Source organism: Lipophrys pholis (assembly GCF_963383615.2).
Source record: "Lipophrys pholis genome assembly, chromosome: 6".
NCBI classification, from domain to species: domain Eukaryota; kingdom Metazoa; phylum Chordata; class Actinopteri; order Blenniiformes; family Blenniidae; genus Lipophrys; species Lipophrys pholis.
The window spans coordinates 17,763,667-17,778,633 of record NC_137629.1 but is presented as its reverse complement, the minus strand read 5'-3'; the positions used below and the strand labels follow the sequence as shown (position 1 = coordinate 17,778,633).

General features: G+C 40.7%; 1 protein-coding gene across 1 annotated transcript in view; it reads right to left on the bottom strand.

Moving 5' to 3' along the window:
* Positions 1-5,703: 5,703 nt before the first annotated feature.
* Positions 5,704-14,967, bottom strand: part of pigg (phosphatidylinositol glycan anchor biosynthesis class G (EMM blood group)) — an 88,587-nt gene continuing 79,323 nt past the window's right edge. The window contains exons 12-13 of the mRNA XM_080466115.1: positions 13,923-14,086; positions 5,704-6,192 (exon numbers count right to left, since the gene is read on the bottom strand). Of these exons, the coding sequence (XP_080322241.1) occupies positions 5,970-6,192; positions 13,923-14,086 (387 nt within the window). The 3' untranslated portion in view covers positions 5,704-5,969. The remainder of the gene's footprint in view (positions 6,193-13,922; positions 14,087-14,967) is intronic.

Here is a 14,967-nt window from a genome sequence, read left to right as displayed (position 1 = left end):
GAATAACTAAAACATTCTCCTTGTTCAGACTCTGATCAGGAAATAAAACGACATGTTTAAGAGGAGAGTTTTGTTCTGAATCCACCAGTTGTGCCACAGTATGACTTTACTCAACAGATGAGGACTGGAAGTTAATCTAAAGTGTTCATGTAATGACATTTTAATCAGAATAATTATGGGCCATTGAGATTAATGTCAAACCAAATAAACAAAAACAAAACACAGATTTCACAGAAATTAAAGGATCACGATGTCAAAGATGGGAACCAAGAAAGAAAGAAACCTTCCCATGTGACGTGTGGCAGCACTGCTTCATGCTTACAAGCTTTCCACGTCAACAAAACAATTATTCTGGTCCACTCGAGGGCACATAGGAACGATTTCACACTCAACATGTTTCCCAATTAGATTTCAGTTTTAAAGCCCTCTTCTTGCACCGGTTAACAGATGTTTTACAGAAAATGTGCGTCGTTTCAGAGGAAAAAACAACCGCAACAAATTAAAAAAAAATAAAGATAAATGACATCTGATTGACACACTTCATTTCTACTGCACAGGGATTTCTAATGGAATAAAAAAAGGGAAAGAAAAATGTTTCCAGATGAGTTTATCAGGCAGAAGAAATAAAGTCTGTCATTCAACATAACTGGAGATGTCAGTACAATTCAAATTATTTGTCCTTTTTTTTTTTTTTTCCCACAACAAATTGATGAGGATTGTAGCTGCTCGTGTTAAAGTGGAGAAAACATTGATAGAGGTTCCTATTATTCTAGTTTTTTAATGCAGACTGAGAAAAAGAAAACAACAACTCTCACTAAATGCAGTTAAGTACACAAACTACAAACTACAAACCCAATAACACACGTTTTACTTCCTGTTTAGTCCACATGAGGCTGTAGGCGGCAGTATGGAGAGAAAAGACCCCAACCAAGCCTCTCTTGGACAAACCCTACAAAGTTTATTCTCTACAGAGAATCCTATGCTGCCTTACAACCTCTAATTCGCCCCTCTAGAAAACTAGAGGTACTAATTCAATGGGAAGAACTAACCTGGCTCCTAATATTCACTTTGTTACAGTACTTCAGTAGATTATTCAGGTATTTGTACTTCGCTCTTTCTGATGATCTTTTTTATTCCACTTGAAAATGAATTTCTTCTTTGATCCTCCATTAAAAGGCAAATTAGATGTACAATGAAACGATCAAAACAGCTCACGGTATCATTTATCCATATTGTACAATCTGTATAATGTGTTATTCCAGGCAGGTGTTACCTTGAAAATAATTAAGTTTCTGGTCGAAAACAATGACGCGAACTGTGGGTCAAATCCGGCCTGCAAGAGGCTCCAATCCGGCCGCCAAACTCAGAACTTTCTTATTTTCACTGAAGTAAAGAAGTTGAATCACATGATTGGTGAATATTTTCCCACTTCTACCAATTATTTATAGATTTTTGGAAACTATCAAAGTGTGTCTAATGAAGTGGCCTTTGAGAAAATACAAAGTAATTTAATTTCCTCGCTCGCTAACACTTTATGTTGAACATTATTTCATTCATAATGGCTTTTCTTAACTCCACATAAAAGGGGTCAAGATTACAAAGTGTGAAAGGGGGAAAACCTGTCAATAAAATGCAGATGGATGTAATTCTGTGGAGCGTGATTTATTTTCGGGACTGTATAAACCCACTGAGAAGCCCCCCGGAAACAACCAATTGTACGTCTGGGAGGAGAAAATCAATCTCCACTTCAGAAAACCTACAGCTAATCATTAAATATTTTTGTAAAACAAGTACAAAGATGAACAATCGCTGGAGAAACTTCCACACTTCCCGGCTGCCAGACGCCATCTGGCTGCTTGAGCAGCTCGTTTTGTAAAGACGTCGGGATGTCTGTTCGACAAGCGCGGTGATGTGAAGCATACTGAGCGCTGACAGAGTAATCCTCCCGAGTCATGCAGATTATTATCTGCTTCATCAACTATTTACGTCACACTTTGAAGTCTCAGTGAGATTATTTGTTCTGCTAAAGAGAGGGAAAGGCACTTGATGAGATCCCTCCACCATTTTTTGGGGGGTTGGGGGGGGTGCGGGGGGTATGTTTTCGTTTTAAGGGTTTGGTTACCTGGAAGTTTAACGTGCGTCGCCTTTAATGTTAACCAGCAGGCCCACTGTGATCCATATGCAGCATTCGTCTGTCATATTCAAATATTCAAAAGCAAATCCTCTTGTTTGTCTGACTTTCCAATGATGCTCGGGACATTTGAATTGCATTTCCTGTCTGCTGTGAGGTCCCTGTCAAGGTGAGATGTGGCAACGGCGACGAAACAAAGAGCCAACCTTGTCTTGCGTCACACGGAATCTATTCGAAAACACAAGCAGTGGTTTTTCCTCCCCTGCAGATTTCCCCCCCCCTTCTTTTACTTGGGTTGGCACCGGTGCCTGTGGCGGCCTGGGGGACGTCAGTGATCTCAGCCTCGGGGCGAGCCGCCGTCTCAAAGCAGACAGCTCATCAAAGTGAGTGACAAGAGCCGGGACGGGAACTTAGGATTCACTTCTCCGCCTGGAGGTGAAAAGTTGCAACACTGCGGCTTTAACGCTCCATCTTTCAACTCGACTTTTTGTTCTTTGTCTTTTTTCCTGGTCAAATCTCAAAGGGCGATGATGCAGGAAGCGAGGCCTCACAATCAACACGAAGCAGTGGAAGCTGTTTTGTGAACTCACAACTTCAAAAAGAAAATCGGCGAAATCATTTCACGCCTTTATAACCAGGAATGTTCAACACATTTAGGCCCGTTCCCACGACAACGTTTCAAGAGAAAACATTGTGTTTGTATTTTCACTTCAGACAAGTTTAGACTTGAAACGGCAAAGTTATGAAAAAGAATGATGTAGCTTTAAATGAAGGCCCACAAGTGGGCGCTGTTGGCTGTTTTTGTAATGAAACTAAACACACATGAGTGCAGAGAATAATATACTATAAACATTAACATAGTGAGTCCACAGACATTCGGACGCACAGAAGATGGAGTTGGATCGTTAATGCGGTGACTCTCACTACCAAGTCCCAAGAGAATATGAACTGGGAGTCATGACACTCTGGAGGAAACATTGGCCTTATTGTCCATCTCCTCGCACATGTGCAGAAGAGCTATTTACTCTGGCCGTGGTGCTCACGCGCAGTGGCAGCATTTCACAAAAGTTGTGTTTTCTACCGTTTTCATAGAGACGGCGTCAGAGAGTTTTCATGAATGTTCCAACTTGGGAGCATTTTGCAAAATTGGAATTTTCAGTGGCTCTGAGCAAGGCTGTCGCTTAAGTGGATACCCAAAACACAATGAAAGGTTTAAGTTTTCACTTGAAAACATTGTCGTGAAAATGGGGCTTGAGTCAAGCGGTTCAGTTCAAATGTCAATTTTCTAAAAACTAAAAAGAGAAACATTTAAAAAAAAAAAAAAGCTTATGTTGAATTGCATTATTAAGTACATGAATAATAAGTAGAATTAGCTTAAATACTAAACGTCTTATTCCAGTTCACAACGAAAGAAGCTTCTGTTAGTAGGATTTTTTTTTTTTTTAAAGTTTAAAGTGTATAAATATACGGAAAAAATGTGTTTCAAGTTGTCGCATGTTTAAATATTTACGTATTTCTGTAAGCTTTTAGCACAATTCCTAATTAAAAAAGAATAAGTAGAGTTTAAAAGTAATATCTATTTAGTTAAAAATCACATTTTTAGAGGAAAAGGTTCCTCAAATTTAAGTAATACGTTGACAGCTTTTATCGCCTAACAATCGCAAGAGCAAATCTTCTGTTATGAAAGCTTTAACTCTAGAAATAACTTAAGAATATACATGTTGTGTCGTAGCTTGTTACAACTTCAGTGTTTTGAGGTTTTCTGATTAATTTCGAAGCGTTCAAATCTTTGAATTAATAGCTACAATCCTGATTAGGCTTTTACTGCAGAACAGTTTTTCTTATTGCATGAAGAGATTGAAACGCGCAGTCAATATTTTAGCCCATCGTTGACTGTATATACACTTTAAAGCTGAATTGTTTTTCTTAATGTGCTTCTTGGTTGAATTGTTGATACCTGTTGGGCCACAAAACCATTTTGACTCAAACTTCATTATATTTATCCTCGATTCAGACAGTTTGCAGATCATTGTTGCCAAAGATCTCTGATCTCAACTTATCTGATAAAATTAGAGGAATAAAGAGACGTCAGATGCATGTAAGTCGAGATAATTAATAAGAGAAGTCCCAGCTCTGATGAGCGGCAGCAGCCCGGAGGCTCCGTCATTATTGTCAAATCCTCGAGTGGCGAGAGCGAGAAGCACTCGCACCGAGACTCTTTGCTCTCTATTTTGGCCGCACACTTTTAACTTATTGCTTTGGATAAAGGCCAGCTTCATTTGCCAGCTTTACTTTGGTGAAACTGCAGAAACAGATGGTGTGAGAAGGTTGTGATCGAATTCCAGGACGTTTTCATCCAAATCCAAACCACAATGATGACGACTTGTGAAATAAGGGAGGAATGAAGAAATGCTGAGGTTGGTTTGATTGGTTAGTTTCACTGACTGCACTTCACATCCTTCCTCTGTAAGATTAAAACAATTAATGACGGTTAAACCACTGACTCTTTGGATCTGCAAGCAGCTGTAGTCCCATGATTCTGGTGTTGGTGGTCATTCATATGAAAAAATTTAAAAAAAGAGGCGGGGCGGAAGCAACAAGCCAAATAAAGTGAAGTACGATTAGAGCTGCCTTACATCCACAGAAAACAATCTACCTACAGAGTTCCTCCAAAAACTGTCTGCAAGTTTACCTTAAAACATTGATGCAGTGCACTCCTTGTATACATACATACATGTATACATTCCTTTTTACTCCCATTTCAAAGTTCATGCCTTGACTTTTGCAGGTAATATCTCAAAAATTCTTTTTTTGTTTCGAGCCAAATCATTGGCTCAAAACAAAGTTGGCTAAAAAAGAGCATTTTTCCCCCCCGTATGCAAATGCAATACATTTTTCGAGGTACAGAAGATAATTTGATAAATAGTTTGTTGCCCTGTGCTCATCTAAATGTGGCAAATCATTTTCAAGATAAATTCAGTCTATAGAAGTTTGTGTGCTCTTTTTTTAATTAATTTTTTTAAACAAACTGCAGATTATTCATCGTTGTTTTGTGCCACGAGAGAAGGAAGGGTTCAGTTCTTGTATGGGAAGTTGAGCACATAATATTTTACCTAATGGTCTGTGCAGCGTATTGGAAATGTTCCAAAGAGAAAATGGCTGCAGTATCCTGAAAACACTCGCCGTTACACCCACACTGCTGCATGATTAGACCCTTCTCTCAGGACTGCGTGGGCTTCCACGCCATGTACTTGATTGACATCCCCCTCACATTTGTGCGAGTACCGTCGCACCAGGAAGTCGTGACACCGTTCGGCGTGCTGGAGTGGGAGACGCGCTAGTAACAGTTTTAACAAGTGTCCCTGTGAGACCCCACCGTGAGCATAAATACTTTTGAGTACCCTGAAACCGAAGCAGCTAAATCAAATCCACAATTTTTTTCCCCCTTACCTCGACAAAAAACACATTATGTGAGCTTCTTTTATGAACTTTTTGGATTGATTGACCCAAAAACAGACGAAGTTCCTCAACATAAAACTTTGCACTCGTCCCTGAGGTAATATCACAGCATGAAAAGACTCATCATCTTCCTTTTATTCATTCAAAACCTTTTTTTTTTTTCAATCAAATATTTAAATATACTGCTCAAAAATACAGTGCATTTCTTTTTGTACAACCCACACAAATAAGAGTTCGGATCAGAGAAATCTATTCACAAATTGTGAACCGACGGGAGTAAATGACAAAGTGAGGATCAATATATTTCATCGGTCTGAAAGTCCTCCGTGCTGCCCCCCCCCCCCCCCCCCGTTCCTTTGGTTTTCCAGTTTCCGCCTCTCTAAGACTTACTTGAGCTGTGGCTTTGCTCCATGGTGTTGAAGAAGAGGCAAACTCCCGCAGTGAGCAGGAGGTGCATGGACTCGTACAGCAGTTTGGGCGAGAAGACGCTCCATATGAAGAGATGGTAGCGCAGGACGGTCACCAGCACGATGTAGGCTGCAGCCGGCACGGACCTCAGCAGGGCCAGGCAGTAGCAGCCGTGGCCGACAGCGACCGGGCTCCTGCGGGGAGGAGGACGGACTCAGAGAGGGCCGGGAGGTAATAGACAAACTTCACAAAGCACAGGAAAGTTTGAATGGAAACCAAGGTCACCGTAAGCTGCTTTATGTTTCCAGAGTAACAGAAGCTGCTCCAGTAAAGACGCGGATTGTTTTGATGATTCGCAGCGAAGGCCACATTCTCACATTTTCACCTACCCAGGAGAAGAGCCTGATCCAATTATCTCCTCACAATAATGTGGATTGCGGCCAAATTCTGATAGAGAAGTTAATGACTTTCAAAACCCGGCATGATGGGAAGCAGCGTGGAGATTAGGAGATGGAGACGTGAGGCCAAACACACAAACACACGGACACACAGAGAATTCATCTGAGGCACATGTGTAATTTAGCGCAGGGATCTGCTTCCTTTCAACCGGCAGAGTCCCAACTGAGTGGGAGGAACCTCGAGCCTTATCCCAACACATGGAGGCACGCTGAGGGAGGAGGAGGACACGGGGTAGGTAGAACACAGCGGAGGTGGAAAGATGGACGAACATGCACAGAAATGTTGGCCATGAGCGTTTTACTGACGGACCAATAATCAGTCATTGTTTTTTTTTAATTCCAGTGAATAACCCCCCCCCCACCCGAAAAAACAAATGGAATCACTAAAACTGCTTCCTGAGTTGCCGATTTAGATAAACTATAGATGAATTTCTAATAAAATAAATATCAGTCTGCAAGTGTAAGCATTAAATAGAAGCACTATACCATGCCTTCATATAATATGTATAATGTTTGTTCTTATTGCTCACACTTGCACAGACTGATGTAATTGTACATTTTGCTTCTTTTAGCTTAAACTTTATCTTTGCTAAAGAAACTTTCTTTACTTCTCAGGCACCTTGGAGACTTTCCATCACAAGTTCATTGCAGCTACACAGTGACATTTACAAACCCCTGATGTATGGGAATAATTCCCGGTATGATTTGAAGCAAAGGGACACATTTTGGTCTAATGAGGACTCAAGATTAATAATGTTAAAACAACTTAATGCTAATCACATGTTTGTGGACTTTTAGAAATAAAAGCTACCAAACCCAGACTCAAATTCTTAACATTTGTGCTGTGAGACCAGCGCTCCAACACACCACTGTTCACTCCAAGGCAGACAGCCATTTCTCAATAGCGTTGGAGAAGTAAATGGCTTCATTCTTAACATGTTCAGATTTAATGGAATAATGTTTTTCCCCCCAAACATTATGTAAATAACCCAAACCCAAATTTTAAAAGAAAGATAAATGCAATTCAACATCAAACACAGTGATTTTCTCCAGATCAGAGATGTCCAAAGCATGGTCGGCTGGTCAACAGAGGCCCGAGAACCATTTTTAAATGCTTGGCAATATTCAAACATAATTACCTACATTTGATGAACACTGCTAAGTTTATACACTAGGTAAAGTCATACACCTTAAATAGTAAAGAAACACCTGATCATTGTACCAATAAGGACTGTATTGACTTTGACACAACCAAAGACTTTAAATGCCTGACCGCCACCATTTAGATAAACTAGCCTGTGCGATACAATCGAGTTCTGTCACAGTAAACACATCAAACCATCAGAGCCCCCAATGGGTCTGTCGTTGTGCACTGGAGCACATTCATGTCGGAATAGAAAAGGATCTTACCCAAACTGGTGCCACAAAGTAAGATGCATAACATTGTCCAAAATATCTTGGTATGTGCTTGATTTTATACATCATTTTGTTGTTTCCCCCACAGCCTTATTGAAAAATTCAACAACTTCTTTTCTAGCTTTATATTTTGCAAAGTCCAAACAGGACTTTAAGTGGCCTGTGGGCTTTATGTTTGACTGATTTTTGTCATCAAGAAAAAGGCATTAAGTGTAGGCTTAAACTACATACTGATCACTGCTAATTCCCGAGGGTGATGGAGGGATTTATCCTCCCACTGGTCTACGCTCCTTCAGTTCAAACAAATGATATGATATGACAGCTGGGTGCTGCAGTCGGTGAACAGTTTATAGGTGCAGCAGTAAAGTCAGTTTATCAATCGTAAAATATAGACTATTTCAGTATGTTTATATGAAGAAAAAAAAATTCTGCACAAAATCTTTTTCCACCCATAAAAACTCCAGAGACAGATTTAAACAAAAGAAAGTTTGATGTACAGTCTCTTTATGAACTGAGACGCATCCCATTTATTAATTGGTGTAACTCACCTCAATGACTCATGAGTGTGATACTTGTTAATAGTAAATAACAGCAGAAGGTACATGTAGTATAATGGATTTACAAATGAGTGGTGTAAAGCCGTCGAGCTGACAAGTCACACTTTCCCACAATATATCCCGGTGACATAAAGAAAAAAACATTAATTATGGCCATTCAGTCAATAAATGTGGCCTAAAACTGCTGGCACACCTAACTCAAAGAGGGAGCAATAATTATCCCTGTAAGCTGCACTGAATGCTTCCAGCTGACAGTTTAGATAATATTATTAACGTGCCCGGTTTATAATGTCCGAGCTGGAGAAGGAGGCGACGCCCTGAAACTCGTGCGCTCGCTCACACGGCCCTGATGGACTCGTTTGCAAAGCTGTGACTGACAAAGTCACTGTGCACCCGGATGAGGGGAGATGAATACACAGAGTAAAATGTCATGTCACAGTATCTCATATAAAAGACACACTGAGAGCTGCAAAATAACACTGGAACCCCCACCCCCCCCCCAAAAAAAACAACCTGAACCCACCACGCTCTGTTAAGCTTTTCAAGTGATGCCTGCTTCCACAAAGCTGCTGCTCCGTCGCACACAGCTGAAGTTTATTCCTGTGCGCTGCTAAAACATTCATGAGCAACCTCACAGGTGAGTTACCGGGGTAAACAGCTAGGCTGTAAAAATTCAGCTGAAAACTTGTTTCATGATAGGAGGTGTGCCACAAACGTTTATATCTGAGCTCAACTCAGCTTCAGCCGGCTGTCAGTCATCTGAGACGCGTGGTTAGAAACCATATGTGAAGAAGTAGGACGAAAACCACCAGAGTGGAGGAAAAAAAAATGGAATTCAGGAAAATGTTGGACGGTCTGCTGTCCGGAAAATATAAAAATGAAGTGAGAACAAAGAAACAAATTAGAATGATTCCTCCATTTTGCAGCGGCTCTGAAATGAAAGTGTGACAGCCGGTTGTGACATTGTCTGTGTCACTTTGTAACTCATGAAGCAGCAACAGAGACCGACCGTCTGTTACATAGTTTATGTTTATGACACACAGGAGCCACTAAAGGTTTTTCCATTTTATGACCTGCAGTGTTTACCTGGACAGAAACAATGAAATCAGCCTCGTTAACAGCGATGTGACTCAGTGTGATGGTGTGGAGGGAAACCCGCTGAGCAGCGATCGATCAACGTCCACTTCCAGTACTCGCCTTGTGGTCGAGCTGCTGATGCTGCAGAGTGAATCCTAAATGAGTTAAGACTATTTTAGCTTCATCTGGACCGCTGAGTGCATATCACAGTCCGGTTTGTGTGGAAAGCGCTGTGTCATGAGTGATAACAGCATAGAAAAGATGGTCCTGCAGTAAAGTTACTGGATGGATTGAACAAAGTTGCAGCAGCATAGATTGAAGTTTGGCCCCAAAACGATCCTAGTAAAAACAACAGCAAACAATATTTGCTTGGTTTTTGGTTATGTCTCATGTGAAACCAGCTCTCAGTTTCAGTCAGGGAGGCTGACACAGACTCTACTTTGAAGGTTAGGCTCAAGACTTTTCTTTTTAATAAAGCTTACTGTTCAGGCTGCTTCAGGCCACCCTAGAGCATTTTCTAGTGAAGCTGCTGTGGGTTTACACTGCTGGAGGACCGACACTGAGTCTTTCCTTTCTCACTCACCATGTGTCACTATTACATGCCACTTACACTCGCTCTCTCCACTGTAATCTGTACTCTGTCTCTCTTTGTACCTTCCTGCAGGATCTCTGACAGCGGAACTGAACCTTTGTGGTCTGAGCCTCCAGCTCCCATCACGTCTGTCTGTTGCTTGTTGTCTCTGTCCTATCCTTTTCTCCTCTTTCTGTCCTCTAAACGCTATCTGGAAGAACGAAAAGTCTCCTCCTCTTGAGTCTGGTTCTGTAGGTTTTTTTTTCCTGTTAGAAGTTTTTCCTTTCCACCACTGTCCCTTCTTGCTCAAGTGGGAAAATCTGATATACATAAAATTGAATTGACTTGAACTCTTGAAGGAAACGAGTCTTGACAAGTTTTCTTGCACTTTTTTTTAGGCTGCAGTAAATTCAAAGGAGTAAATCAACATGTCCTGATAACTAATCCCATTAAAATTATACTCAAATTTACAAATGAAAACTCTAAGTTGTTTGGGTGAGCTGCAGTGCTGTTAGCACACTTCTAGAGGTAAGAGTAATGTGGAAGGTTCACATTCACCAGAACAACAAAGATCAGGTGATGTACTGTAGGCTTGAACCTCATATGAAATGTATGATTCATTAGACATAATCAGTCTTTTCCACTACACCATAACCCAGCACAGATGCTCAGATGGTCTTTGTTGGTACTGTGGGAAGTAAATCAGGTGTTGGACTCGAACCTGCTTATGATAGTTGACATCTGTGAGGCCTTCAGATCAGGAAATATTGCTCATTCTTTCAGCCCTTTGGATGTGGCAATTTTCTTTTACCTGTTTTAATTGAACTGGTGGTATAATAATGATTTCTTTCAGCTGGTGTGGCAAAAAGAGTAGAGATTTCAGTGTGCTTTACACAAAATGTACATTTGTGCCTCATCTTGGGTGTTATATTATCGAGTGATTGTCGTCTGTATGTGAGATTGCTCAGTCTTTGTGTCTTTAACGTCTCTGAGGTGAGATGATAAAAGTTTCTGGGGTGCTGATGGGGAAAATCTCCTGGCTTTCTGACAGAACTCGCCTTGCATTTATCAGCACTCTGTAACAGATCTACTGTGTTTTTTGACCTGACGTTGGTGCAAAATCAAAGGTTGTGTCCAAGTTTAATGTCATGTAAAGCTGACCAGGAGCTCCTGTAGACAAAAAGTCTGAAATGATTGGATCACTCGGGTCCTCCCTTTGCCCTGCTGCAGGCAGCACACAGAGTTTAGGATTCAAAGAACTTTTTAAATCAAGAACCGTCCGCACTAATGAAATGTTAAACACAGCATCTTTAAATGTGGAATAAGAGATTATTAAGAATATAAATCATGTCTGGTCTGAGGATATCTTTCAGCAACATTAAGAATTAGTATTTGGGGGTTCTAATCATACGGCTGCACCCTTTGATATACAACACAGGCTGATTATACAAACCCCCTTTTACACAAACAGCATCCTTTGCATTAAACGTTTCAGTTTTGGCTCAATCAGCAGGGCAGCTGTTGCCCGGCCGCAGACCTCATCAGTCAGCACTGTGTCGAGGCCTCATGCTGTGGGGGAAGCTGTGCTTATTGGCTGTGTTCGCACGCATACAGCAAACCCAACGCCTGGCCTCGCTCCAGTTCACGTCCATTACAGGTTAAAGTGTTTACATGCATCTTTGATACCCTACAAGCAACCCGTCTTATTGCCACAAGTGAGGCATTTAACAGAATGTGTGTGCACCTGCACCATCACCGAAAGAAACTAAAGCACCTTTACTAGTGGTGATAATCGGAAGGTTGCAGGTCCAATTCCCCATCTCCGCCTGTCCACATGCCGTGTTCTTGAGCAAGACACTGAACTTCCTAATGGATGGATTGAGCGCCTTGCACGGCTGCTGCCGCCTCTTTTGGTGTGTGAATATGTGTGTGTGAAAGTGATTAACCGTGTGAAGAGTTTTGGGGACCACTGAAGGGGTGTGACTGTGAATTATAAGTGAAATCAATTTACCAATCTTGTGTTTTAATGACTAGATTATAAACCCTACAGCTATCATTACATCAGGTGGAGGAAAAGGCTGTTAATGAGCCGTCAGTGCAAACAGTGCCTCCATCTAATCTCTTCCTTTACACTTCATTCAAAACCGCTAGTTCATACTTTGATAACTATTGAATTAGTACTTTAGATTCTCTACTGGCCGACTTTGTAGTTTTTACAATTATTAAATTTTTTTTACAATTAGCATTAATGCCTTAAAAAGGAAAGTGCTACTGTTACACCACTACTTTTGGTTTTTGATCACGACACGGCACTTGATTACTTATTATTGTAATGAATAATGATGCTGTTACATTCACTGATGATTACATAAGATTACATATGGAGCTACTCTTATCATATCACTATTTCAATGAACAGACTTTAATCACAACTGCTTAACTCAGTCTAAAATAATGTGTATGCACCACTGTTTGTCTTCCAGCTAACTTTAGCTGAACTTAATAAGTAAATAAGTCATGGGACTGACATGCACAGACAGATCTAAGTGAGGGTGACAAAAGTAATGCAGAAGTTACTTTTTTTGAATAAAGTTACTTATTATTTTACTCCTAAATTCTAAAGAGACAGGATGTAATTATTATCGAAAGACAATTTTTGATCACAATGTTTATCACTCTCCCAAACTGTGAAGCAGCTTGCTACTTATTATCAACGAAGAAGTAAAGTTATTTGTTCTTATTTGTCTTGATCATTTCCTGTTATGTTCAAAGTAACAACTGCTTCAAACATGGATGTTGGGAGGAGCAAACAACTGAACCAACCAGGAAACTTTGCAATGTGACACATGTACTTTACATGTAAAATCGGTCAGTCATTCTATAAAAGCCTTAAGAAAAAACGACTGCTGATCCACCACAGCGGCTCAGGTTGTCTTCCAATCGCAAGGTTTGTGAACTCCACCTGCCCTTGTGTCAAAGTGACATTGAATAAGACATTAAACCCTGTCTTGCTCCCTTGGGTAGGCAAGCACAGCTTCCATTGATGTTTTCAGCAATGAGGTGAATGTGGATCATCATGTAAAGTGCTTTTAGACGGGTAAAAATACACCATTGGAGTGATTTATTATTTACCATTAATACGCCAACTCATCAGTGTAGGGGGTGGTAGTGGGAGGGTGCATTTAATATTCACCATGAGATAATATGTCTCTTTTAGGGGTTAAAACATATTTACTTGGTGACCCTGTCCACAAAAGTATGCTGCTCAGCTTCAATGTCATAAAAACTACATGTTTCTCCAAACTGACGACATGCTCACACCTACTCTCTGCATTCTATTAGGACGTCATATGACCACTCTTCAAATAATCCAGAGGTCTTTGAACATTCATAATTGAGGGACGGACTTGATGGACAAATGTGAAACGGCCCGATTACATAATTTAAAATAACATTTCAAACCGTGGAGCTATGAGCTAGCTATACATCAGAAAAATTCTTCTGGCGGTGAATGTGTTATGGTATTCAAACAACTTAGGATTTGATGTGACAGAAAGAGCAGAGGCTGTGATTGGTCCACACTTTACGTAATTAGGAGGCTCACTACACAATATTGCTGCCAACGTGAGTGCAATTAAATTTTTCTTTTATCATCTGTGCTGAGAAACCTAAACTTTTAGGACCAAGGGCGAGAGCCACTTAAACTCTGAATCGGACCACGAGTGGCTCTGAAGCTGCGCTGCAAACATGCCTGAACTAATCCATGAGAGAGCAGCAGCACTCACACATTCACCGCTGGGTAATATCCCTTAATACAATACTTACAACCCCTCTCTTAAACTCACCTGTCTCTCTCTGAGCTGAGGTAACAGACGAGATGACATGCCCAAAGCAAGGGGCCGGTGTAAGTGCTGAGGGCCGTCAAAAAGATGGCAGGCGCCTCCACGTAGCTCTCCAGTCCCACAAAGCCCACTGAGATGTCCACAGTGCCAATGTTGTTGGAATTGCCCTGCAGGTGCAGAAACAAATCTTATTTAAGCATTGTCAAGGCTGAGAAGTAACTTCACAGACTGGATGCAAACTAAAAAAAAATGTGTGAAAACATCTCTTCATGAAACCTCTTAAACATTTCAGAGAGTTAAAAGAACGGCTGGGGTTTGTTTTACCATCATAACACTGCTGGTGACTTCCCAGTGGTTGTTTTTCTGGAGTCAAATGTAACTTGAAGCTAATTATCAGTATCTTTTGAACAACTTAAAAATGCATACAGTAAATTGAAAATTGCATTCTCTAATCCCTGCAATCTACTCAGGGTTTGAAACCATGATTATATATTCTAAACACAAAGAAGACACCCATATATGATGGATACTCTTCCCTCAAACGTGATAACATGAAGCAAATCTAAAAAGGACAAAAAAGTTTGGCAAAATGTGCTGTTATATTGAAATCACCTACTTCTATTAGCCTTGGGCTGGTCCCGCCAATAACTTGCATAAGAGAAATGCAGTCTTGTCTCATTACACCTTCAAAACAAAGAGCTAACTGCGTTTAAAGTTTGGAATGTTTGCTCGTCTGCACGTACACTCGAGGAAAGAAAATGGGGAAAATCTGTGGGAAACGGCGCAGATCAAAGACACCCTTCTTGTTAAATGTGAACGCAACGATGATCCATATGCAGCAAAACATCAAGAAATGGTTTCTTTCCCTTCTGCGCACACGTCTCTGATCACACAGGAAGAAAACACTAACAGCTGGCTCCCATTTTAAACAGACAGCAAATATCAGAGGCAGCCTGTGGATATTTGCTGCTTGCTTCCTTGCTTGAAATCCTGCTATGATCTTTCAAATGTCCTTTAGAGCCATTAAACAAACACATTTCTAGTGAAA